The sequence below is a fragment of the Ammospiza caudacuta genome, chromosome 1 (genome assembly GCF_027887145.1).
Source record: "Ammospiza caudacuta isolate bAmmCau1 chromosome 1, bAmmCau1.pri, whole genome shotgun sequence".
NCBI lineage: Eukaryota > Metazoa > Chordata > Aves > Passeriformes > Passerellidae > Ammospiza > Ammospiza caudacuta.
In genome coordinates this window covers 9742353-9767959 of record NC_080593.1, presented here as the reverse complement: position 1 = coordinate 9767959, position 25607 = coordinate 9742353, and the positions used below count along the sequence as shown (strand labels likewise).

The window sequence follows — 25607 nt, the reverse complement described above, 5'->3', positions numbered from 1 at the left end:
AGGTGATGCTTTGCTTCTCTGCTCCAAGTGCCTCGGTGTGCTGGAGCAGGGCTGGGCTGGAGCTGCAGAGCTGCCTCCTGCCCTGCTGCTCAGCGCCGTGCTCATCTCGGCTGTGCGAGTTCCTGGCAAGTCGTGACTGCCCTCCCTCCGAGCAGCATCAGCATCACGTCTGCTCCCAGCAACCTTCCCTCTCTCCTGAAAAAAGGCACAGCAGAGTGCCTAAGGGGCCCTCCCCCAAGGAAACACCATGAGGGAGTGGGAAGGAAGGAATGTCCCCAGCTCTGAGCAGCAGGAGAGGAGCTGCAGCATCCCTGCAGCCTGCAATTAGCAGTGACCTGCTGATGCAGCCACAGCAGCCGATGGAGCAACGCTGGCAGTCCAGGTTTCCTCAGCATGAGCCTGAGACACAGTAGCTGAGCCTGTATTCACCCTTCAGGGAATACACCCTTGAAAATTATCATTTGTAATTGTTGCTCTAAACCATACACCATATCTGTGAGACAGTACAGTTGTCTGATTTCTTCTCCTTTAAAAAGCCCTTTGGATTTATTCCCTTTCTTAGCCACTGGGAAGCAATTTATAACATTATTGTTTTCTAGCTCTTGAGTACAATGAGGTGCAGCTCTCTGGCCAAATGTAGAGTTTATTTTGTTTAACATCCATTTTGATAAATGTGTTAACAAAATTGCAATCAAAACTTTATTTTGTTTATACACTCTTGGGAAATTCTCTTTCCCTCCTTAGTACATCATTAGTTTGACACAAAACCAGGACTAAAGCCTAACTTTGGATCTCTTAATTCAGTGTTGTAATAGGGTATAAAGAAACAGAGCCTTCATAGTCTCAGATCCATAGTCTTCTCCTTAAATTCTGTTCTGCACAACAGAAAGCAAAAGCCAGGGCTCTGTAGGAAACCCGCAGAAGGACAGCAGCTTGAAAATAAATAATGACCTTGATGATCTATTTGTTAGATTTTCTGCTCATTTTCCTTCAGGCAGATGATTTGCCTTTTAAAATCTAAAGTGGTATGGAGAGGTTGTTTCAAAGATATAAATGGTGAGATGGAATGCCAAGAGAAATTAGAAACTGGTCTCGTATTCTACTAGAAATTGTCTGATAGGGCAAAGAGTCAGAGCTTGTTCCAAAGCACCTCCCCTCTACTGCTCCATCAGCTGAAGTAACCTGGGCTTCAGAGTAAAAGCTTTGACAGAACCAAAGTCCTACAAAGAAAACTGGGTAATATGCTGTAATTTAGCCCAACTCTGCATTTATTGCAAATAACCAAGTGCAGTGGGGAAATTTCTTGTAAAAGAACTCAATTGTACATGGAGTCCAACTCATTGAAGAGCCAGGTGAAGTGGTTGGGATGAGAAGTCATTTGCAAGCTTATCCCACCTCTTGTTTCCACGTGGATGAATGCTCTAACTCATTAGGAGTATGCAGGATTCATGGGATTCATGGATAAGACAGGAGAGTTCTGGTCTTCTTCCTGACACATTTCCCATTTTGAGGGACCACTCAAATTGAGAATGGGGGTCTCTACAAAGAAGTTTGATATTCTGGTTTTAAGGCTCTCATGTTATGTTCCTGTCCTGGAGGATTGGCTTTTCTATAAAGGCTGGGAGGAATCCATACACAGCCACTCCTCTGCCTCTCTGATGGAGGGGGATCCTCGAGGACCTGCCTACTCCAGTCCTGCAGCTGGTTGAAAACTGCAGTGTCACAAAGCAACTGGAGTGGGCCAAGATCCAACACCCACTCATGGATGAGATAAACTGATAAAGAAAGATACCATTTTTCTTTGCCATACATATGATAGTCATGTTTCCAAACCCTGCAATTTCAAAATTGTGTAATTTTCATATAATAGTAATCATGGTTGTTACACTGTGTTATGTCTAGGGGGAAAAAAAGGATAGGAAATTTGTTCTGTGTGAAACTGCCAGATTAAGGTATACAGCAGACGCATGAGCTTGTGTCTACATTAATTTACCCACTTGACTGCTTCCTAAATTTCATATCTGTTCTATCATCCTCTTAATTAAGCCCTAAGTAATTTAAAGCTTTGAGGTGGACTACTGTTTTATTCCTAGCTGTGGTGCATGGAAGTGTGATTCATACGTGTGAATAAAAATAGATGAGGACAGACCTTCCCCAGTGTAAACTGTTACAGCTCCAGAGATTTGTCTCTCAGAGAGGAGACAGGAGAAGTGGTATAGAGATTTTTGTCATGTTTTAGGGCAAGGTTTGTTAGTCATACATGGCAGAGGTATGGGACCACACAGAAAAGGTTTCAGGGCTGAAGCTTTGAGTTAATCCCATTTTGTATCTATCTAAAAGCATATGAATGACAAGGTAAACACAGAGAAATTCTCACAATGGGGAAATTAAATACATCCTGCTGAAGAAACAAGGTGAGGAGGGCTACTGAAGAAACTAGCACCTCCCTCTAGCAAATTTCTCACTGCATGTAAAAATAGCCCAAGCTCAGGTGTGTGGTCAGTGGGAAGCTCTCTGCCAGGGCAGCTTCAGCACATAAATCAGCTCCCTTTGATATCCAGATATGAAGTCCAGCTCTCATAGGAACCCCAGAATGTTATGGCACTGAGTCTCAAAAAATGTGTTTTGCTGTTCCAGACAATGTTGAACAACTGCGTTTTGAAACAAACAGATCTATTGCTATGTGAAACTCCTTCTGTGGCACTGAATAGAAGCATAATTACCAAAGATTTGAAATCAACTTCCAGCTGAAAACCTGCCACAATATGCTTGTGTTTCATAACTAAACCTTTCCCTCAGTCCATGCTGGCAGTGGCAAATTTCTGCCTCTTGCTAATGCCAATGAGCTAAGCCTGTTAGCAGCATGGCTGGGCTACAATTTGGGGCAAAATGCAGAATATAACCCTTCATGAGAATGGTGCTGGTGAAAAATTATATCCAAGTATATAAATGATATCTAAATATTTCCAAAACCTGTTCTTTCATTTTAGAAATAGTAATAAACTAAATCAGAAGCCAGATACCAAGGATACCTTGGTTACAGCTGCTGTGTGCACTGCCCTTCCTGGTTTTAGGATGAAAATTTATCTTTCTGAGTGGCAGAAAATTTATAATCAAAATCTTTAAGTTAATTTAAAGAGTGGGATCTTTTCCAGAATATGTTTCTCTGGTGGTGTCCTGATAGGATACTGCTCCTCACCTTCAAATAATCTCTGTAATTCCTTGGGTTCATTTTCTTTTTCCATGTCATGCAGTTGAAGTGGGAACACAAAACCCAATTCTGATAGCAGAAAACCTGAAGCTATATTGTAACAATCAGAGTATGCTGATTATATAAATTAACAAGTGGGTAGTGGCAAGTTCCCCCTGCACATGAGGAAGAACTTTTGTATGAGGGTGGCTGAGCACTGAAGGAGGTTGCCCAGAGAGTTTGTAGAGTCTCCTTCAGTGGAGATATTCAAAAGATGTCTGAACATAATCCTGAGTAATTGCTGTAACACAACCTGCCTGAGCAGGAGGTTGGACTAAAGGACCTCTATTGGTCCCTTCCAACCATCCCCATGTTGTGATTCTGTGTAAAAAAAAATCAAACAAACAAACAAAAACCAAACAAACAAAATGATAAAATAGTTCATTTGAAATTTCTCTTTAATTTGGAGAATTTTTGCAGTGCAGCATTTTTGGCAAATCTATGTGCTCAGTGGAAGTTAAATATTGAAAGGAAGAAAAATAGTTTGGTTTGGTGCTTTTTTTTAACTGGGTTTATTGTTTTCCTTATAGCTGTCCTCTGATGGGTTTTTTCTCTCTTTTATTAAGGGAGGAAAAAATAGAGAAAGCAGTAGAAAGAAAGGAGGAAATAAGGCTAAGCAAAAATGGGAAGACTTTTAGCACTAAAAATTCAGAAGCAAATTTCTGAGACTACCTGCATTAAGAAAAAGAAATGGAACATTTTTATAAGAGCCTGAAGAACAAAAAAATAGTTCAATTTTGTTGTTTTTCCTCATTTTCAGGTTGGCTCTACTACAAAAAAAAATGAGAAAACTGTCATTATTATCATTAATCTGGTTCCATTCAGCCATGCTGTTTATCTACAGCAGACCCAGTAATGCAAAGGGAAGGCACAATGCCTTTATATTATTATCTCCTCTAAATATGCAAGAGTTTATGAATAAACTATTTATCAGCTTTCTTTGTGACCAGCTCTGAATTTTCTTTAAATTTACATTATTATTGCTTGTGAAGCACCTTCCACTTTGACTACAGCTTATTTTCTTCTGCTTCCATATGATCAAAGTGTCTAATGCAGAAGGACCTTCTTGTGCTCTGCCAGAATATGTCAGAGTTTGCCAGCTATGCCATGGAAGGAGGATGGAGCAACATCATATGTGAGATTAATTTTATGCTACAGATTGGTACAAAGAAATGAAAACTAAGTTATAAAGCCCAGTAGCATGGCCTGGATTACATTAAATTAGGACATTTTTCAATTGAAAATTTTCTTACTTTAAGGTACAACATTAAAATTCTTTCTGTCTGCACTGTGCCTCATTTCAGACAATTTTCTTTCCATTAAACTTGTCTACTACCATGTAAATATGTTCTCAAAGTTATTCTTCCTTTCCGAGTAGCTTTTGCTGGCATTGCTTACATTCTGTGTGTTTTGTCACTCTTCATTTTTGTTCTCTCCTTCCTCAATCAGGTGTTTGAACAAGAGACAACAGTGTTCAAGTTTTCTCTGGGGATGTAAGGTAGAAAAGATAAAATCAAAAGTTGGGTCATGTCATGATATACATTTACTGAGACAAAAACATCTCTATCCTAAAAGAGTGTATGTTTGTAGATGTATTTTTAAACTAATGACTCACTGGATGTGTTGCAATTTTTAATGGGGCATGAGTAATGCCTGGGAGTCTGTATTTAAATGTGAGGGAAATCTTGACATTTTTAAAGGGAATTCTCTGGTGTTGTTTCTATGGTAACTTTTCTAAGGGGATGACATTTTTTCATTTGATTTTTAATTGTGATCAACAGTAGAGTAACTAAAATATTGAACATAAAAGAAATTATATTTGTTGTAAGCCCTTTCAGACCAGCAGGAGACCAAGGGAGTGGTTGCACCTCACTTAAACCTTCAGCTGGGGGCCTAAAGAGCTTTCTGTGCTTCATGGACTTGACTCGGGGTTTTGGGGGCAGGGTGAAGGGCACAAGCATGTTTTGGGGAACATAGACAGTGGGGTTACAGCTAAGAAATCCCCAGTAGTGCCAGTGAAGCTTAGTGAAGACAGGATAATCAATCCCAAAGTAGCTAGAGAAACAAAACTATTAAAACTAATGAATTAGAGATAAAGAGCATCTTCACACACCCTTTCATCAAAAGCATCTTCTCTATTTCCTTGAAGAGCTGAACAGTAGAATTTTTTAATTGATTTAATTAATTAATAATTAAGCTACAACTCTTAAAACTTCCTGTAGGTGTATGTTTTTAAACAGTGCAATACTTTCAGGCTTAGTTTCCTTTTTCCTGTCAAGTCAGACCCTACAAAGCTTTTTTCCTAGCAGCAGGGCTAGGTAGTAGGAAAAGGTGCAAGCTTTGGTTGTGGCACACATTTCCTGGCCTCTGAGTGCCTCTGGGGGAGTTACACTTTCATGCACCAAATAATTGATCCAGACACCAAGCCTGTAGCTCTTCTGTGGGTATATTTAATATCTATCCTGAGATCTCCCTGGTGCCTTTGGGAGCTCTGAGGCCAGGGCCAGAGGGAGGCTGGAAGGATTTCCAGATGAAAATTTTCCATAAGTACTGTTCCCCATTAATTTTCTTGATTTTAAAAGAAAATGTAACACATAAAACCTAGGAGCAGCTGTGTTGGACACTGTCTATTCCATTGTGAAAAACTAAATGCTGTACATAGTTTTGGATGGTAAACCCCTGAATTTTCCTGAGCTCTGCATCTGAAATGGCTGCATTATATGTATTATTGACAATTTAAACTTTGATATTGAATTAAGAGAAATCTTTAAAAATTATTGAAAAACTTTTTGTACAAAGTTATCCCACACAGAGTGATTAAAAGGAGGGAAGAGGCAAGAAGGTCTTTCTTTCAAAGGACTGAGCAAATCACAAAAAAAAGGTGATAAACAGAACATCTTCTCAGAAGTTCTGGCTTTCCCTCTGCAATTAGTGTTGCATGAGAGGCTTGTCAGTGCATGTCTACTCAAGCTTTGACATGACCCCTCCACTCTCAGCCCTTCTGAAACTCTGACAAAGTTATGGGAATACAGTGATGCAGCTCTTGGTGTCACTTGTAAGACCACAGCTGAAAATGAAAGCTTCTCTTTGTATAAATTGCACCATTGTTCTTCTTCTTCCACTTAAAAAAAGGAGACTTCATGATAATCACTTCAAGCACCAAGTGTCTGAGTCCAGGTAAAAGTTCAGGGACCATACCTGCATCTACTGGGGATTAAATGGAATTTTGAATTTGAACTCTGTTTTGAAATCAATTGAAAAACTCTTCTGGGTGTGTGTGTGTGTGTGTGCCCCATTAAGTGGAAAACATAGGATAGGTGCTTTTTCATCAGCCTTTCTGATTTCATATGTAATCTGAAGCTACATATTTAAAGCACATATTTTAAAATGACTATGTGACACATTCATGGTAGCACACTATCATTAGCATGCTATCACACATGATTGTTTTTCTAGGTTTTATAGCTTGTGGTTGCATAAACTGATGCTGTCACCTTCTTTTTTTCTGGAGCCAGGAAAGGCAAAATTTTTCAATGTTCTCAAATGCTTGTATGACTCAGAAAAGAAAGGGACTTTCTGAAAGTTATGTAGTCTCTATCCTACTTCCTATAAGTGTCAGGATCTTCCTTCTCTTTTTGGTAAGTGTTAATATTTTCAGGATTCTAGTTATATTACAAATGCCACAGATACAGTGCCCACTTGCTTCATTGGCTAAGGGCCTGCTTCCAACGAAGAAGGGACATTTTGTCATTTCTTCAGTAGGAGGAGAAAAAGAGGAAAACCCTGGTAAATTGCTTTCTAAAATAGAGAAGTGGGGTGTGAGTGGAGGTGGTGTCTTTATTAGGTACAGTGAAAGTACATTTAGGATTTTATTGGGTGTCTGCCATCTTTGCCAAATCATCCATTGAAGCCCAGCTCCAGGACCAGTATTCCTGGTGATATTTCTAATGCTGCTCAGACTTCTACTGTTTCTGTGCGTCACAACATGAAATCAAGGCTTTTATCAGGAACCCTAAACCAATGGTAGCAGCAACTAGAAATTAAAATAAAGTGGAGTTCTACCAGTACATGAACTTCAGTTGGTCAGACAGTGCTCTGCAATTGAGACTTTTCTCAAAACTTTATATACCAGTTTATGTGCTGTCTCCATCCGTTTTCATAGAAGGCATTGCTGAATATTCCACAGAGATGGTTGTTCTCTGCAGTCAGAAATGGAAGGTCAGTGCCAAAAGAAACTCAGTGGGACTGTATGAAGCACATAAGAACTTTGTAAACAGTCTGCTTCAGAACCTTAAACTATTTATAAAAGCATTTTATTAATTTAAATTTATAATGCAAACAATTTAAAGCTAATAAAAATGTTCTAACATCAGATTGAGGCAGGTTGGAAGTGAATTTGGATCAATATAATGAAGGACAATTTTCTAACATAATCTATGTTTGTCCTGAGGCTACCAGTATTAGGAGATAAGATAGAAAGAGCAATATCTGTGTCAAAGGCAGAAAAAACACATCTTGATTTCAGATCTCCTTCAGATTTGCAGCACTAGCTACTGTTCTGAAAATACTTTTTCCTAGTTAAACTGTACTAGTTGGTTTTCATCTCAGGAAAGAAGAAACAAACTCCCTTTCCATTATGATATTAAAATAGCACTTTAACAAACTCATCTGCTGATGTTTCAGTGGAGAAAACTGATACCTCCCAGTTCTCTGAATTCTTGGCACATACAGTACTGATGCATAAAAGGAGTCCAGCATTTCAATGATAGCCACATTTTGTTATAACAAGATCACAGTGTAAAATCATGCATTTCTCATCTCATTTTGCCATTAAACATGTTTTAAGTTGGCATTTTTATAGAAGCTTCTTAACCAGGCTTTCATAATAATAGTATTTAGTCTCATGTTAAAACAGATTAATATTTTTATCTATATTCTGTGAATATAAACCTAATCACAATGGAATTAAAGTTTCAATAGTGCAAAATTTTTTTTTTTGTGGGAAATACCAATTTACATAAATCCTCACTCTGAAAACATTTGCTGCTGTGTTCCAGGTGCTATTCTGTTTGGTTCTGTTGATTTGTATTTGATTTCTTAAAATGAAGGGTGCAGGATTGGGCCCTACAAAGACACTCAAAATGTTCTGTATAAAGGGCAGGTTTCAAAACTCCTGCTGTAACTCCTAAGGTATTTTGAAACTTTGTCTTCAATATTTAGTTTTCCTTCATCTGATGCTGCTGCTCAAATATTTGAAGGATAAAATTATTACTGAATTAGGTAGAATTACACTTATTTTTTGATGTAGCTACTAATCAGACTCCTCTGCCTTGTCCTGTGCTTTATCTCAAGAAAGATGTGCACCTGCAAATCTAGAACACGTCAGCTTTAATTAAATTGATTATTAAAAATGCAATTTATCCACTAGTCTTGTAATATTTTGTTAGTGGATCGGGAAGCATCACAGGCAATCCAACAGCTTTGGGGTTTTTTCAAGTTTCCTAGAAAAATGTAATACAGTAAAATTTTCATTTGTTTAAAAATGTCTATAAATTCATTCAGTTTTATCTTACTAATTACCTTAATAAGCAATACGTTATCAGGATGCCACTTTTACAGGGCTACATCAGCCCCCTGGAAGACTGAACTGACCTTTTCAGACTGTTGGACCTCACTTCACTAATGGGAACCCCCAAACATTTCTGCATCTCTTTCCTATTAAAAATAAACAGTCAAGAGGGCCAATGTGAACAGAGAAGTAATCAACAGGAAAATTTGCATCTGAGTTTGTTTTTTATTTATTGAAACTGTATTAATGTAATTAAAATAAATGGAAAATGCACTCTTTACTTAATTAATATTTTAAGCTGTCTCTGAAGAATAGTATGCAGCTTGAATTTAGTTATCATTTTTAAACTGCAAGACAGATTAATTAGATTCAAATCTTAGCCAGAATGAAATAATTTTCTTAATAAAGCTAAGAGCTCTAGAATTTGCTAGTAGAATGTGTCTGTTGTTGATCTTCACAGATGAGCATGAGAAGATAAGACATAAAACTCAGTGGAGTCTAGAGGTTAAAATTCTGCTAACTCTGCTTTTAAATTATGGTCCTAGAGATATTGGTTTTATTTATAAGAAAGGTGTGATGTTTTCAAGACATGAGAGTCCTGCCTCTTTCTTAATACATGTATTCCTAAAGTAATTTAAATGCATGTGGTATGGGAAGTTAATATTTGGAAAAAATGTTTTGTTCATCAGAATGAAGGAAATTCAACTTTGATTTCAATATCCACATGAACAGAAAATCTATGGAAAATCCTCTGCAACATATTTGGATCTCTATTTAATGAGCAAGGCTCCAAAGGATAACTGATAAACAAAACAACAAATGAGATTAAATGGTGTTTTAGCTTTATCACACATGCTTTAAAAGAATGGAAATCTATTTCATGCTGTGCATTGTGCATGCTTTGCAGAATGAAGTGGCTAAACTTAGAAGTGCAGACAGATCTGTAGTCAGAAATCAAGGCAAAATGGTCAGTGTGGTTTTCAATGTCCAGTTATGAAGAACAGATTTTTAGGGAGTCCTGACAAACATTGGTGGTTCTCAAGCAAGAGTTTTGTTCTGTGCAAAAATGGGAATACGTTTCAGCATCATTCTCACTGAAATTGCAAGATTTAGAATATTTTGAGTTTAGGCATAGTTCAAACACAGCTCTTGAATTTGGATGAATGTTAATGTGAATCTTCAAAATACCGGTATTTTTAGATGCGCTAAACCCAAAGAAACTGTCTCAAAGTCATTTATACTTTCAATGTCAACTTTTTTTTCTGAGAAAAAGACATGAAACTTTCTAGAAATTTTATAATGAAATGCTGCTGATAACAGGGGTTTTTTTGTTTTCCCATTTTTTAATTAAGTCATATAAGAAAATTTATCAGTAAGTCAATTCACAGATATGTGACCAACAGTTTATAGATACTTTAAAACAGATTTTAAATTTAAAATGAGTGAACAATTGAAAATTATTTCTTCTATCTCTCAACACCTTCTAGATTTTTAATGAATAACACATTAAACAATCTATGTTTAAATAATTTCTCCCTGTGACATAACCCTCACAAGTATCTATCATTGCTTCAAAGGTCATATTTAGAATGGGATAAAAGTAATGAAAATTACATAAACGTGAAAAGTTTTTTAAATTTCACCACAAATTTCTCAAAATCTCACTGTTAAAAAACAATAGTATTTAACTAATATTTTGCTGTCTCTTGACACCTGGCCAGCCAAATTCATGTTCAACCCATTCGACACCTGATAGTTCTGAAAAGATCCAATATTATTCCAGGAAATGTTAATTAATATATTTTTAAATACTAAATACAAACTGCAAAGCTAATGGAAGTATTTATCAGTTTCAGACAGTTCATTAGAAGGATCAATATGCAAACACACGTGTCCTTTTAATGAAATCACTTGGCGGGTTCATTTATCTTTCAACTTAAGCAATGCAGGTTAGTGAGCAGCTTTTGTATGCTCTGGCTTCCAGGGGCAGGAGAACATCCGACTGAGAGGGTCCTCTCAGCATGACAGACTGACAAAGCAATGCTTTCAGTCCAAGCAATACAAACGTGGCTGAGGAAATGTTTGGAGAAGCCAAATTTGTGTTAATCTGTGGGAACGTGAAGGATTTTGTATGAACAGCAGCCAGGTGAGGAGAACCTCTCCTGCCTGGAAACCTTCTTTTCAGAAATGGTGGTGATGTAAAGAGCATCTTCCTCACCCTGGAATGGGAAGGCTGGGTGTGGGTGAGATGTTAGTGGGGGTGAGCCCATGGCAAAACCACTCTGCACTTTCAGGACCCGGCAGGAGGACGCTGTACAGGGGATGGTGAGGACATTTCGGTGCTGTCCTGCAGTTTAAATGAAGTGTCACTCTGGTGCGGGCAGGGATGCTCTAGGAACTCAGGCGGCCCTTGCCCTTCCTTGGTCCCTTACCCAGGTGCCGGCTGCCGAGGGGGGCTGGAAGGAGGAAAAGGGGGCAAAGGAATTGCTACAGGGCGCTAATGCGGTGTGCCCGGGACAGCCGCGGGGAGCCAGGGCCAGCCGGGAAGGCAAAGCCCGCCGGGGCCGGGCAGGGGACCGAGTGACCGAGCCCCGGGACAGCAGGGGTGTGGGGTACGGGTGGCCATGCCCGTTCCATGCCATGCCATGCCATGGTCGTCCCGTCCCTCACACTGCCTCCTCCGCACCGCCCCACGGCGGGGGTCGCTCCGCGGCTGGGAAGGGTCGGGCGGGGCTGGGCGTCCCTGCCGAGGGGAGCTGTGTGCAGCCCGGCTGGGGGTCCCTGCCGAGGGGAGCTGTGTGCAGCCCGGCTGGGGGTCCCTGCCGAGGGATGGTGTGTGCAGTGGCCGCCTGGGGGTCCGGTGTGTGCAGTGCCCGGCTCGGGACGGTCCTGCCCGGGAGCAGCCGCCGCCGCTCGGGCCGGGGCGGGCCGGGGCACAGCGGCCGCGGCGGCGTGGCGGGGGGACGGCTGGGGAGGAGAAGGGGAAGAGAAAGGGGAAAGGGAAGAGGAAGGGGAAAGGGAAAGGACTGCCCCCTCCACGGACAGAGGAGAGCCGGCTCTGCCCTGGCTGCCATCCCCAGCCGCAGTGACAGCGGGAAACAATGGGGACAGGGAAGCGGGAGCGCTGTCCACCGGCGGGGGAAGGGGGATGGAAGGGACCTGGCACCCTGGCGCTCCCCGCCCGCTCCTGTCCCGCTCCCGCAGCCGGGGCACTCCGTGGGCAGATGCTGGATTGGGGGGGGGGGGGGGGGGGGGGCGCTCAGCGTGTTTGCCGGCGGCATGAGGGAATTTGAGGAGATGGGGAAGACTGCAGGGTCCGTTTCGATCCAAGGGTCGGTGCTGCCCCGGGCCCCTGCGCGGGAGCGTGGCACTGCCGGGGAGTTACGGGTGCGCAGCGCGGGCACGGCACGGCCCCGCTCGCCCGTCGCTATTTATCGAGCTGGACTTCGTTACTGTCCCGGGGCTGGTCGGAACACACTCCTCCTTCCTAATTTCTTGTGTCATTTGGAGAACGAGGAGGAGAGGGGAAAAAGTTTGGGTCTTCTTTGCTCGGCAGTGTGTAGATCTTTTATTTTTTTTTTTGAGGAAAGTCTTTTCAGGAAGAAGCGTTGTGGGCTCCTTTGCCGTATTGTGATGCAAATGGTTTGTAGCTTTTCCTTGGTGTCCTTGTTTGATTTTATTTTTGGCTTTCTGTCATTGTTCTACCCTCCACTTCCATCTTGCAAGAGAGACACCAAGGGGAAAAAAAAAAAAAAAGGAAAATAAAAAGAAAAAGATGGGGGAGGGTGCACGTAAAAAAATCAACCAAAAGAAAAAAAAAAAACAAAAAAACACACACACACACACAAAAAAAAAACCGCACATCCACAACAGAAACCCCAAACAGCTTTTCCAAATGAGTGACACAGCCCGTGTCCATTCATCGCCGCACTTCGGCGAAGGGTTTCTGCACAGCCCAGACCTCCTTAGCCAATTGCTGCCAGCAACATGTGGAGGGGAGGCATCGCTATAGCAACCGGTGGATGGGCCATGTGCGGCAGCCGGCAGGGGCTGCGAGCAGCCCGATATAAGGAGGGCAGCGCCGGGGCGCGCCGGCATCCTCCGCCCGCGCCCCGCGGGGACCACCGGGCCGCCCGAGGCCGCCGCTGCCCCCGCCGCACCGAGCCGGGAGGCGGCTGCGGGCTGCGAGGGGCGATTGCGCTGGCCGCCGCCTTTGTCTGCGCTGAGGAGGGGCGGGGGGGGAGAGGGGGAAGTTTTGGCACCGGAGGAGGATTGCTAGAGCCCGCCGACCCCTCGCAGAGAGGGGCCCGTCCCGGCACGCCGGCAGCAGGTACATGCGGCGGGGACGGGCTGGGGGGAGCGCCCGCGGCTCTCGAGGCGGCCCGGCCGGGACTCGGGAGAGCCTTGTGGGCAGCGGGGGCGGCCGGGAGGGATGGGGCAGCCGCTGCCGCCGGGCGGGGCCGGGCCGGGTGTCCGCGGAGCAGCGCGGGCGGACGGAGGGCTCGCTTCGCCTCTCTGCGCGCCCCCGGCCGAGCGCAGCCCCGGGGATGCTCCCGGCCCGGGGCCGTCGAACAGGCGCGGGTGGAGGGGGCAGCGGGCCCGGCGGGGCGAGGACGCGTTCACGGCTCGGGGCCCGACGACGGGACCCGAGGACGGGACCCCGCGGGGGTGTGGGCGTGCGGCCGCGGAGCCCCGGCCCCGGGCGGGGACGGCCGAGGGACCCGGCCCGGCTCCCTGCGAGACGGGGCGGCTGCTCTGTCGACGGACCCGCCGGTGCTTGCAGCATAACCGAGAGCTGGCTCGTTTGCTGGCACTCGGCTGTAAGGTCGCCTTATCTAATCCCTGAATTATGTGCCTTCAGCATCAGCATTAGATCAGCGCTGGCGCTGCGGCTCGTGTTTCCCTTGCTAGCTGAAGATATTTGATTAAACTCGGCTATCGCTGACCGACCTCTTGGCTCGGGCTCTGACACTCTGTGACTTAGACCCGCCGAGTCCCTCTCTTTCGCGGTTTTACTCCGGCTAGCAAAGCCTGGGCTGCGGAGGAAAACCTGGTTCCTGGTGCACCCACTCTGCTGCTTTGCCCTAACTGCCCCCGAGTCCTTAGAGACGGGGATCGAAGTTTCTTCACCGTGGTTCCTTCGCCGTCTCCGCGCCCTCCTCTTCTTGCTGCCACCTCAGAGGTGCACTGTGCGGCTTCGGACAGGATGGGCCGTGCTCCTCCGTCTCCGACTCACCTGCCTCTTCCACAGGCATGGATGTGGCTGTCCAGTTTCCTGAGTTGTGTGTTACCCCTGCGCTGTCTCAGTGATGCTGTAGGCTTTTGTGCTTTACTCTTTACCTAACTGCTGACTTCAAAAAATACCCAGATGCTCATGAACATCTTGAAGCTCATTGAATTTCCTCTTTCACAACCTTACTCCTTTCATGCCACAAACTTCTTCGGGGTGCTTGGACATTCTGGCATTTCAATACCGCCTTGTAGTGGGATTCAGAATAATAGCTCTTATTTCTTGTAACTCTAACCAGAAACTTCACTTCTGTTTGCCTTTAGGAAGCCAGAAGAAAATATCTACCATTGATCAAGGGATCTTTGAACTCAGTGAATTCTTGATTGTATTCAGTCATTGTTCATGGTATTAATCCTACTAAAAGGTATAGAGACGCTCCAGAGTGCTTTGTGGTGTTGAAGGTTGTGGAAAGATCATTGTACCCCTACAGATGAATAGATCTGTGGCTTTTGCAGTGACCTTTCTCAGTGATTTGAATAAGCTGCAGTTCCCAGAAATCCATCTGCCTTTTGTGTTTGTCGATTTGTCTAATCTTTCCGACCCCTAAAAGAAGCAAAAAGTACCTTCCCATCCGATTTCATCCTCCCGAGTAAAAGCATTAAATTGACCTCGTTTCAGGTGATGAACTGACATTTGCTGAAAGTGATCCTGGCATCAGGTGAGCTTTCCGGGGAGAGAAGGAGGGTGTGTGAGCAGGGAGTCAAAAGGTAGCGGCCCTAGAAATCTCTCAGTAACTACAAAGATAGTATTTAAAACACCAACAAGTAGCTTGGGCCAAACAGCTTGGGAGTGCAGTGCTGAACACAAGGGGTGTTACAGCACAAAAGGTGATCATCCCCAGGCCCTGCCGCCCCAGCCTAACCTGACTGGGAGCACAGCAGGGGAGGAGGCACAGCTACCAAAGCTGGGAGAGATGCTGCTGTCCCTTCTGTTTTGTTTTCTTACTTTATGAAAGGTAAAATATCTTCTCTGTAGCTTTCCTGGGGACAGATTATGGTAGCCAGCCTCCTCCTGACGTAAAGTGTTTCTCTGGTTTTCTAGTAACCTATCAAAACTTAACCAGCAGAGTGTATCAACCTATGTCTCAGATAACCTCTGGGAGAGGGAAATTACTAGAAGTGAATTTAAGTTTAGATTTATATAAATGAGCAGACATACAGGGATGTGTGTGTACATAGATATGAACACGCACACACACATTATATATATACACACCCACACACATCCATCCCTTTCTTCATGCTTTCTATATAAGGAAATAATATGCATATCCTTTATATTTTCATGTAATGTTAGTGGCTGCAACTGTTAGCACAGGATATTCCTTAGAAAACAAACAAACAATGAACCAAAACTTATTTTAGAGAAGTTTATTTTTAAGACTAATGATTTTCTTGTAGAATTCTTTTTTTTTTTCTGCCTAGGTACTTTTTTCCCTCCTTGAATGGCATATTTGCAAGTACAATTTCATCTGCACAGAGGAACAATAGCTTTCAGTTGCACAAAGGATTTCTCCCACCCTGAATCCAAACCACAATGCCTCTTGCTCTGATAATAGCTTCTGAAAAGATTTTGTAATGCACAGAATTAATACATGATTATTTCCGCCTCACTTCTCTCATTTATTAGATTCTATAGTGAATTCCAAATTAAAAATAGCACCTCTTGAGTTTCTTAACGTTCTAATATTTTGAAACAAATCATAATCTGAAGTTCCTCTTTTTGCCCATATTTACTAAGAAATCTTCAATTTTTTATTATTGTTCAGAAACAAAGCTGTGTAATATAAATGTAAAAATCGAAGCATGAAAAAATTGCAAAAAAAAAAGATAACGTTGAGTTGTTTAAAAATTAATTGTAGTGATTTTTTCCATTGCTAACTGGAAGAGTGGTCAGGTGCAGTAACTGCCAGATTGGGTTTGAAATCTTTTTAAATTTATGAAGCAAAACAAAACCTCAATTTTAGTTAGAATTTTGCAAGGACCAGAATCATGCCCTATGTCCTAAAGTAAATAATGAAGTGTAACTCTGCTGAGGCATCTGGATGGTGAGTTTCCACATCACTGCATGGGGAGCTCCTCTCTGCTCTTACAAAGACTTTCTCCAACACTTCCAGCATAGGTGTGAGAACTTATTTACATGAAAGCGTACATTAAATATTTACTGACATTTGCCTGGAATTCGTTTGAAATGTCGACTGTTCTGCTGCATCATGGGATGACACCGCGGAACGGGACGCTGCGCTTTGATTAGAACAGTGATTTGTGACTCCAGTGTTATGGCTGCTCTAGTTAATGACTCACTTTTGGGTGTATATAAAATGTGTTCTGTCGAGGGACCGGGAAAGCCTACATGAGATCAGACACTAAGAATTTTCTTTCCTCTTAAAAACCCCACAGACCCTCACAGAATCAGTGTACTTCAAGTAAACGCTGTGTGTTTAGGTGTGCTGTTGTTCTTTGCTTTCTAGCATTTAAGCTAGGTCGGGCTGTTTCAAAGCAAGGCTGGATGAACACCTCCAAAGCCTCTTCATTCAGATTCACTTTCTAAGCCATTCATTTAGGAATTAGTTGTTTTTCCTTCATTGGAACTTCATTGATACTCCACACTTTTCGAAGGAGAAAATCATTCAGAGGAATGTCAATATAATCTCTTATGTGAAGTTTTAAAAATGCATACTTACATGTAGCTGAGTTTAATATTTAATTGCGTGTAATTTATGTGGTCTATTTATTTGTTAAGCCTTGGGTGGGGAAGTAATTTGTTTTTCTTGTTATGCAATAGCTATTGTTCCCCTTCCACCCCAGGCACACGCACCACGGCAGCCCCAACCAGCACAGGGAGAGGTGTTCTGCTTTAAAAGACATCCGACTGTAAATGTCAAATTCATAAATATTTAAACACTTTTCTTTCAATTTCAAGTCAAGGCTGACAGGACGCCTCTAATTAACCCTGGGCTCCGTTTCAGGCTGGGGCCTTCTTGCAGGGAAGAATCAGGGGGTTAGGCGAGGTGGGGAAATCTGTGCTCTTGGTTAGAGGCAGCGGGGCGGCTGGGGGGAGAGGTGGGAGGAGGGAAGGAGCTGGTAACTAACACGTCGGATTAATTTTTACCCGTTTCATAATGTGATGTTTGGTCACCGAGCAGGATGAAAGGGCAGCGGGTTCCTCCAGCTGCCTTGGGGACAGTGGGGGCTGTGTCCTGATAGGGCGTGCTTGGGGACCGGGCTACCCTCTGCGGTTCGGGGTCCAGGGACGCCGCCGATGCGCGGCCCGGGGCTGGAGCCGGAGCCGGGCGATGGGGCTTTGCCCCGGCGCACCCGGCGCTTCCTGCGGGACGGCGCGGGGGAATCAGCCGCTGGGACAGGGGGATCAGCCGCTGGTCCCTCCCGGGGGCGGCATGGGGGCTGGCCGAGGTGGCCCGGAGCACCAGACCCCGCAGGCAGGGAGGGGAGAGCGGAGTCGTCCGGGCCCCGACGGCAGTGGCTCTGGAGCTGCTCCCCGTGAGGCGGGAGGGAGGAAAGGGATGGGAGAAGGGCCGGCGGCTCCCGGCAGAGCCCCTCTCCCTTTCCCCTCTCCCTTCCCCTTCGGCGGGCACCGGCGGGCAGCGGGGAGCGGCCGTGCCCCCTGCCCTTGGCCCTGCCCTCCCGCCGCGGGGCCTCCATCCCCTCCCGGGGCACGGGGGTCGGGCCAGGCGTGGGCGCCGCTCCCCCTGGACGTGCAGGGGCTTTGCAAGCCCTCGCTGGCTGGAAGCCTGTCACAAGGGACAGGGCTGCACAGACTCTCCCAGGGCAGACTCTTGGCAAGGTGTAAACAACGCCGAACGCCCCACGGAAGGTTTCTAATTCTTCCCTGTGCTTCAGGCTCCCGAGTGCAGCTGTACGCTGAGAATATGTAGGGGGGGGGGGGGGGTCTTCGAGCAATTCTTTTGTCAAGGGCAGCTAGTTCCGAGGACGGCAGCCCTGGATTTGCGGGGAAAACTGTCTGGCGAAGTTGGAAGCAACATCTAAAATAGCTCTAACTCCAGTGGGAGAAAGAGCCTGCCGCCCTTTCTCTTCTGCATGTTTACTCGGAGCTTTTGACAGCACTTTGTCAGCATCATTGTCATCGTATCTCTCGCATAGCCCTTTCCCTGTGTGCTTGGTGCGGCTCTGTCACACGGCACCCGGAGAAAAGAAATCGTTTAAAACCGTGGTAGAGATAGCAGAGACGTAAGGCTCAGGAGCAGTGCCCGAAGGTGCCCGCCAGCCTCTTTCCTCCTGTCGGTGCCCCGGAGCCCAGCCGGGGGCCGCCCGATGAGCGGGGCCGGCCCGCGGGGGACTCCGGGGCTGCGGGGCTTGTCCCTGCCCGGCTGAAGGGGGGCAAACACCGCGGCGACAAGGATTAACGTCCCGGGGCGCAGCGCTCGGCGAGGGGGCGCCGGCACGTCGGCGGGAGCCGCCTATTGAGATGCAGATCGCGACCCTTGGCCCCGGGGGGACGGGGCCTTTCAGGGAGATGCTAACGGCGGAGCGCAGCAGCCCTTCACCCCCGCGGGGCCGAGGCGGCTGCCGTCGGTGCTGCCCCTCCCGGTGCCCCCGCCCGCCGCGGGCCCAGGGCGCGCTCCCCCGGGGCAGGTGCCCGGCTGGGGCCGCGGGGGCGGTGGCGAGGGGGCGGCCCCGGAGCCCCCCGCGGCCGGGGCGGGGGGGGGTGGGGGTGCAGCCCCCTCCTCCTGGTGGCTGTTGGGATTTGGAGGAGGGGCCGTGCAGGGGAGGGGAGGCGGCGGGCGCGGCGGTGGCCGCGCGGACGGACGGACGGACGGACGGCACATGGCCGGTGGCCGCGGCCAGCCCTGTGCCCGCCCCCCGCCGCCCCGCCGGGGCGCACGGAGCCGCGATTCTCCTCCGCGCGGCGCATCCAGGCAGGAAAATCCGGGAGTCTGACTGAACCTGCATTTCCATTAACTCAGCCTCAGCCCCGGCTAATCCGCAGCACTGAAGGCAAGGAGGCTAATTAATGACAAGCTTTTCCAGTCAAGACCAGCGATAATTGCTTTGGTGGCCTTTATGATTACAAGATAAAAATGGACCGGGCCTGACATAAGAGCCACTGTGTACACTGCAAGACAGGAGGAAATTAAGAGCTGGCTAGCTGAATACGGAGCAGAAAATTACTAATAGAGGGGAGATAATGAATAGGCCGGCTAGGCATTCATGGGGAAAAATCCATTTTGTTACCACGCGAAATTAGGTGGTGGAAAGGAGTTTGCTAATTGTTCTCGTCTTGTAGCAACCAGGACTGAGGCAGGGGCGTGCTTTTCAATTCATTTCCCTGGTAATTGTGAAAGGGGGAATGCAGGCCAAATGAGTCTTGCTGCAATTTGCGCGCCTGGTCTTTTCATTTTCATGTTGCGTTTTTAATTGTTGCTAATATAGGTTATAATGAAGCTAATGAGGGGAAATTATTGTACAACTTTTTAGCACATGGAGACAAGTGAAATGCACTAGAAGGATTCTCTCCTATTGCTGCAAAAATAATAGTAATCTGGAGGAGTTTGGAACTATCGGGTTTTTTTTAAAACCGCTTCCCTCTACAACAGACAAAAGGAAGGATCGCCACCTACTTGTTTTGTTTTTGGTTGTTTTTTTTTTTTTTTTTCCTGTGTTTTATTTTTCACTAAGAAAAAAACAATACCGGATTTTCCCTTGCTGCGCCCCTCGCAGCCCCTGGCCCTCGGTGCGGTGCGAGCGGAGCCGCGGGGCGCTCGGCGGTGCTTGCGCGCATCCCGCGGGTCCGCCTCCGCCTCTCGGTAGTTGAGTGCGAGCCGCCGGAGGGGAGGGCACGGAGCGGGGCACGGCAGCCGTCCTGTCCCTGTCCCTGCCCCTCCGTTTGCCTCCCTCCCCGGCCGAAAGTTAGGGCTGCCGGGTGCTCCCCCCGACGGGATCCCCCCTCCGCGCTGCTCCGCGACCGCGCAACTCAGGCGCTGCCTCTCTCTCCTTCCCTGCAGAAAAGCAACGTCCCGCCGCTCGCTCAGCGCGGGGAGGAGGCACAGTCCGCGAAATTCCTCCTCCTCACCCTCCTCTCCCTCGCCTGCATCGCCGGGGTCCTGGCGGCGTCGGGGGTCGCCTACTGCCTCCGCCACCGCGCCCACCACCGCCTGAAGGAGAAGCTCTCGGCCCTGGGGGCTGAAGCCGGCTCCGATGCGCCCGCTGCTTACCAGGTAAGAGCGAGCTCTCCTCCGCCGGCCCTGCCCCGCTGCCCGCAGACCCCCGGGGGGGCCCCTCTCGCCTTGGGAGTCGTGGGGGTGGGTTTGTTTCCGACGCTTCCCCCCCGCCCCCGTTCCATTCATAGTCCCGCGGATTCGGTGTGGCAGCTTTTTACTACTGGGTATTAATCTTGGCTATTCTGGTAGCTGCTGTAAATTCGTGCCTAATTAGAAGCATTAAAAAAAAAAAAAAAAAAATCCCAGCCCTTGCCATTGAAATTCTCAGAAAAATAACATTAATATCCATAATCTGTCACCCCTGCCACTATTAATAACGAAAAATCTTTAACATTTATGAGGAATGGATTGCACGGTTATCTGAAGATGTCTCTCTTTTTGAGTAATCGACTTCTTCAGGGTCTGATATGAAAAGAGCCTTTGACCCGATCTGTTGCCACCTTCTGCCATTATTCAGATAAAATGAAATCTAATGCTGATAGATGGGAGGTAAACCAGGACTGGTTCTAGGAGAACAATGATAGCAGATGTGTACCCAGTAATGCTGGAGGACTGCACTCAGCTTCTCAGAAATAAATCAGAAATCTCCAGCTTTCTCTTTCAGTTTCAAAAGTGTTGGGTGGAGAGACACTGTATCTTCCTGAAGTTTGTTTTAGATCATATGGCACTTATTTCTTGGTGTGTTATTGGTGTGGTAGTGCATGTGTTATAGTCATAAACCAGACAGCCCTGGTCTGCTACCCAAAATATTTGGAGTGTGACCAGGAAAAAAATCTGAGAATGTGTAAACCTTGTCTCTGTAGTATCTCTGTCTATTGTGCACCCATGGGGCCTCGCTAATGGCACTTTTTTGTCAAGTTTTGTTTTACTTTCTTGTTCTGCTTAGGATCAGACATTCTAGCCTTTCTGTATTCTGGAGCTGAGATAGATTTAAATTGGCAGTTGAGAGTATTATGGGAATAAACTCATATTTCCTCACAAAGTTTGGATCTGTCTGTACCTCTTAGATATTAAAGATGTAATGCATTAAGTATATTTCCACAGGGTGGGTCTAGAGAGAATTAAGTACAGAATAATAAATATGAATGTTTCTGTAACAATTAGTATCTTCAGGAATGGTTTTGGTTTACACTTTTAAAGACATGTTTACTTTTAAAAAAAATCATTGGATCGCATCTTTGCATTTAATGACTTCCGAAGCAAGACAGAGTGAGAGCAAGAGCATTTCCTGTAGACAAAAAGAAGGAGTGTTCTCTGGGATTAAGTGTGAACAAAACAGCAGTTTATCAGTTTTGTTGGCCAGTGAGATTGTGCCCATAAATATTTTTGTTTGATTTTAATAGGTGACTTGCTGTTGGCTTATTTAAAGCACAGAAGCAATAGGTAGGCTTTCTCTCCCATTAATTGTGAATACAGGAATTCTTAATTTTTTTGAAAAGCCCTCCAGGTTCCAAAACCACACTTGAAACTGAATTTCTGATAATTAACAGGACAATCTTCCTACTGACAGCTCTAATTAATAGTATCTGTAATTAAAATCGTGCCCTTCCAGCAGGAAAATTGTTTGAATTTCTTGGAGTGACCTTTTTTGCCATTTCTCCTGGGAGTGTAGTGGTTGATATTGATTTTATAATGAGCTCGGTTTGTTTAATAAGAATCTGTAATCCAGACATTAAATGAAATATGTGCTTCCATTTTTCTTCACAGATTTATATGTGTTTTAAAATCTTCATATTTAAATCTGAGAGTGATATTTTCTGTTTTGAAAACAACAGCAATGCTTCAAGGTTGCTGCTCAGTTTTTCAAAAGCAAGACTGTATTAATATTCTTTGTTCCTGACCTCTGGGCCTGGTCCTAACCACCTGACTTCTTAAACAGTTCCACTGGGTTTTCAGGAGAACTGTACTCATGAGTGGGAGGAAAAATGTTTTTCCTTAAAAACAAAGGTTTCTAAGAGCTTGGCTCTCCACCCATGGAAGTAAATGGGAATTCTGCCATTTGTTTCAATGGCAGCAGTAGGAAGCCCTACTTCCTACTGACAAAATGCACAGGCAGTTTTGATGCTGCTAAGTAGCATTTTATCAAAATGAATTGCTGTGCCTGGTCTGTATATAATAAACTATTCACGTGGATTTGAAGAGAAATAGGATTGAGCCCTGTTCACATTGTCAGAATCACCTTACGTTGAGCTGTGTTAAGTGTAATGGATATCTGATGTAATGCATGTTTTGGATAACATCAATTAGGTCTCAGAAGGGCATCTGCTATCTTTTTCCTCATCTTCTCTGGATACTTATAGGGGAATAATATAACCTCTGTAATATGGGGGTAGGAAAGAGGCAAGCAGCTTTCAAAACTGTACCTACTTGGTTCTGTTATATGTTTCCCAAGTAGCCACTCAGTTAACTCAATATTTTTTAAAAATATGAAATATATCAGGGCTGCTGCCACTAGGCTTTGAAGCACAGTACTCCAAAGTGTTGCTGCTTACAGCTGACATGACAATTCAGATTTATTTTTTTATTTGAAGGGGAAGAAATTGGTTGGTATAAAAGGGCCTGGTGGCCCAATGTGATTCAGAGAGAACAACGAAATATCACTTCGATTCACATGCTTCTCAAAATGTCAGTTGTTTATATCTTCACATAAACAAGACTGACCTAAATTTTCAGCATTTAGTAGAAGCATTTTTCATCCTAACCCAGTTTAGCCAGGGGAGTTCATTCAGGGTTTTATTCCTTCCTTACTTATCCTGTGAACTTGGAAGAGTTTTTTCCCATGGCTGTTTATTTGCGGTCCTTGGGGGTTTTTTCATTCCCTTTCTGGTTTGTGCAGTGAAATGCCATCTTGAGAAGGGGAAAACAGACAAACCATATTATCAGGGAAACAGCAGGTTGGCTGCTAAGTCTCCCCCCGTTCTGGAGGCGTAGCACTTGTCATGTAACATCACCCTCCCTCAGGCACGAGCACTCCTTCCACTTAGCTACTAACACAAGTATTTCTTGTGTAACTGTGTGAAGAGGGCAGGACAACCAGTACTGGATAAAAGTTGAAGCAGGCAAATTAAACTGCTGCAGTGCTTCTGATAAGCTGCCAAACCTGGTTATTCAGGTGTTGGGGTAAGGCAAGCAGCTGGCCCTCGAAGTGTTGAGGTAGGGAAAGCCTATTGAAAGACTAAGTAACAGGAGGAAGGATAGATACACAATTGAAACTTCATTTATCTTTGAATCACTAAACAACAAAATTACAGGCTGGTTTAATTAGACAGTAGCTGAGGAGCTTTTCAAAATTAATGGAAATAGTGTGTCTTGTAAAATGTTACGTTTTATCCCTAAAGGCGGACAGTTTTTGTTTCTCTCACAAACACATCTCCTGTCCTTTCAAAGCACACGTGGAATGATTAGATAAGTCAGCGTTAGCATTCAAGGATGACTAAAAAGAGGCTCTTGGTGCCTCCGCGGAGCCCCCGCGCATGCGCGCACCTGCACCCCTGCTTTTAATTGTTGCTGGCATTGCTTTGATCTTCTTTGAAAAGCAAGTTTAGCATTCTGCAAGCCCACTCTCTGGTCCAGGAGATTAGGGCAGAAGCGTTTTAGGAATTTTCAGCAGACGCTCTTTGATTTATTTCACAACACTGAGCAGATTTTCTTCATGCACTTTGAAGACTTTAGAACATAACCCAGAGAAAAACGGGCATTCAGGCATCAGGAGCAGGCAGCAAACAGGGCCACTAAGTGCACATCTTACTTGTCACTGCTCCCATTAGTGAGCAATTTATTAATGTAATGAGTGTGTGGTAGTGACTGCTACGATTTAGGGATGCTCTGTTTGATTCAGGGTGATGTATTTGTCAGTCCAGCTGAACCCTGGCTTTTGACCCCTGTGTGGGGAACGCTGGGGGTGTGCATGTTAAATCATCAACATATTTTATACTTTGCACTGCAGAACTTTCCTATGAGCATGGTCTTCTGCATCACTGATAATGCTCAGCAAAACCTTGCCCATAATGGAATTAAAAGGCAAAAGTTAAAATGCTCTGAAGCTGGCTTCAGCAAGCTTGCCTTTTAATATTTCATGTCAATAACATTCTTTTTAATTTTCCTTCATCTCAAAAGAACTTCCTTTGAAAAGTGAGGAGGAAAAGACCAAACAGTTTACAATGAAGTTCTTTCTCAAACTGCCTGAAGTATTCAAGGTTACATGCAGATGGATTACATCATCAGCTGTTTTAAAAACTTGTCCAATTAACTTGATTTGGCAGGCATATAGTTGTAAATTATATGTTAAATTCTTCATTATTACATGTATTGTATTATGTATAAATTATATATTCCTTTGTCAAATACAGTCTTATTAATTACATTATCCTGCTGGATTCAAAGCCCCTAAGAACTTCTCCATGCTCTTACCGATTTGATCCCGCTGGTATTTTTTATTAGAGATGTTAAGAACACACTATTTGCAACAATTACAATAAATATTTTGCTGCAAATATTTTAAAATACTCCAACTGAAAGAATCTGCTGGAAACAAACCCTCTATTTAACCATCATGCATGGTTTGTGTGTTTAAATACAGATAACTCATTACCTCTAATATGGCTTAATATTTTACACTCCAGACTGAATTTCAAAAGCAAAATTGTTATTATAATATTAGACCTTAATGTTATAGTAATACTGTATATCAGCTCCTTAGAAATTGTGGGCTAAGTGACATGGGGGGGAGGGGGAAAGGAAAATTTTACTGTTCTTATTTATCAAGTTGTCAGTAATACTCCAATTAACATCACCTTTATTACCAAGGGAAGCTGGTAAACTGAGGATAATTTGTACTATAAAGTATTACCTTCTACCTTTATATCACCTAATTTTCAAGGACCCTCCTACACTTAAGCACAAAAGATATCACTGAGGATGAAGTTATTCAGTACATGAGTATTTAGTAAACATTTCAGAAGGAATACATTTTGTAAGGATTTTGGATAGATGAAAATTTTGCCTTAAGGCAGAATGCTGTGAAGGCTTGCTTGTGTTCTCTACTGGGAAAACAAAGGGCATAATGCATTTTTAATCTTTTCTTTTCCTGTGTCCTTATTTAAAGAAGCAAAACGATATCATCTCATGACTACGTAAAGCTACAGGACAAGCTGTAATTTTTTGTGATAAAGCATATATGGCATGGTATATGAATTAGAAGAGTTGTTCTTGTCCATTTAAGTCTGCTTATTGTGTATTATATGAACAATTTTGTCTATCTTTGATTGGCATTTTGTCTCAGAATAAGTTCTCAGGAACC

General features: G+C 44.5%; 1 protein-coding gene across 2 annotated transcripts in view; it reads left to right on the top strand.

Moving 5' to 3' along the window:
* PTPRN2 (protein tyrosine phosphatase receptor type N2) overlaps positions 1-25607 on the top strand; it is a 634110-nt gene that overhangs the window by 507699 nt on the left and 100804 nt on the right. The window contains exon 13 of one of the 2 annotated variants that reach the window (XM_058803499.1): positions 20093-20305. The exons of the other annotated variant lie outside the window; for it this stretch is intronic. Within the exon in view, the coding sequence (XP_058659482.1) occupies positions 20093-20305 (213 nt within the window). The remainder of the gene's footprint in view (positions 1-20092; positions 20306-25607) is intronic. 2 annotated transcript variants of the gene reach the window in all.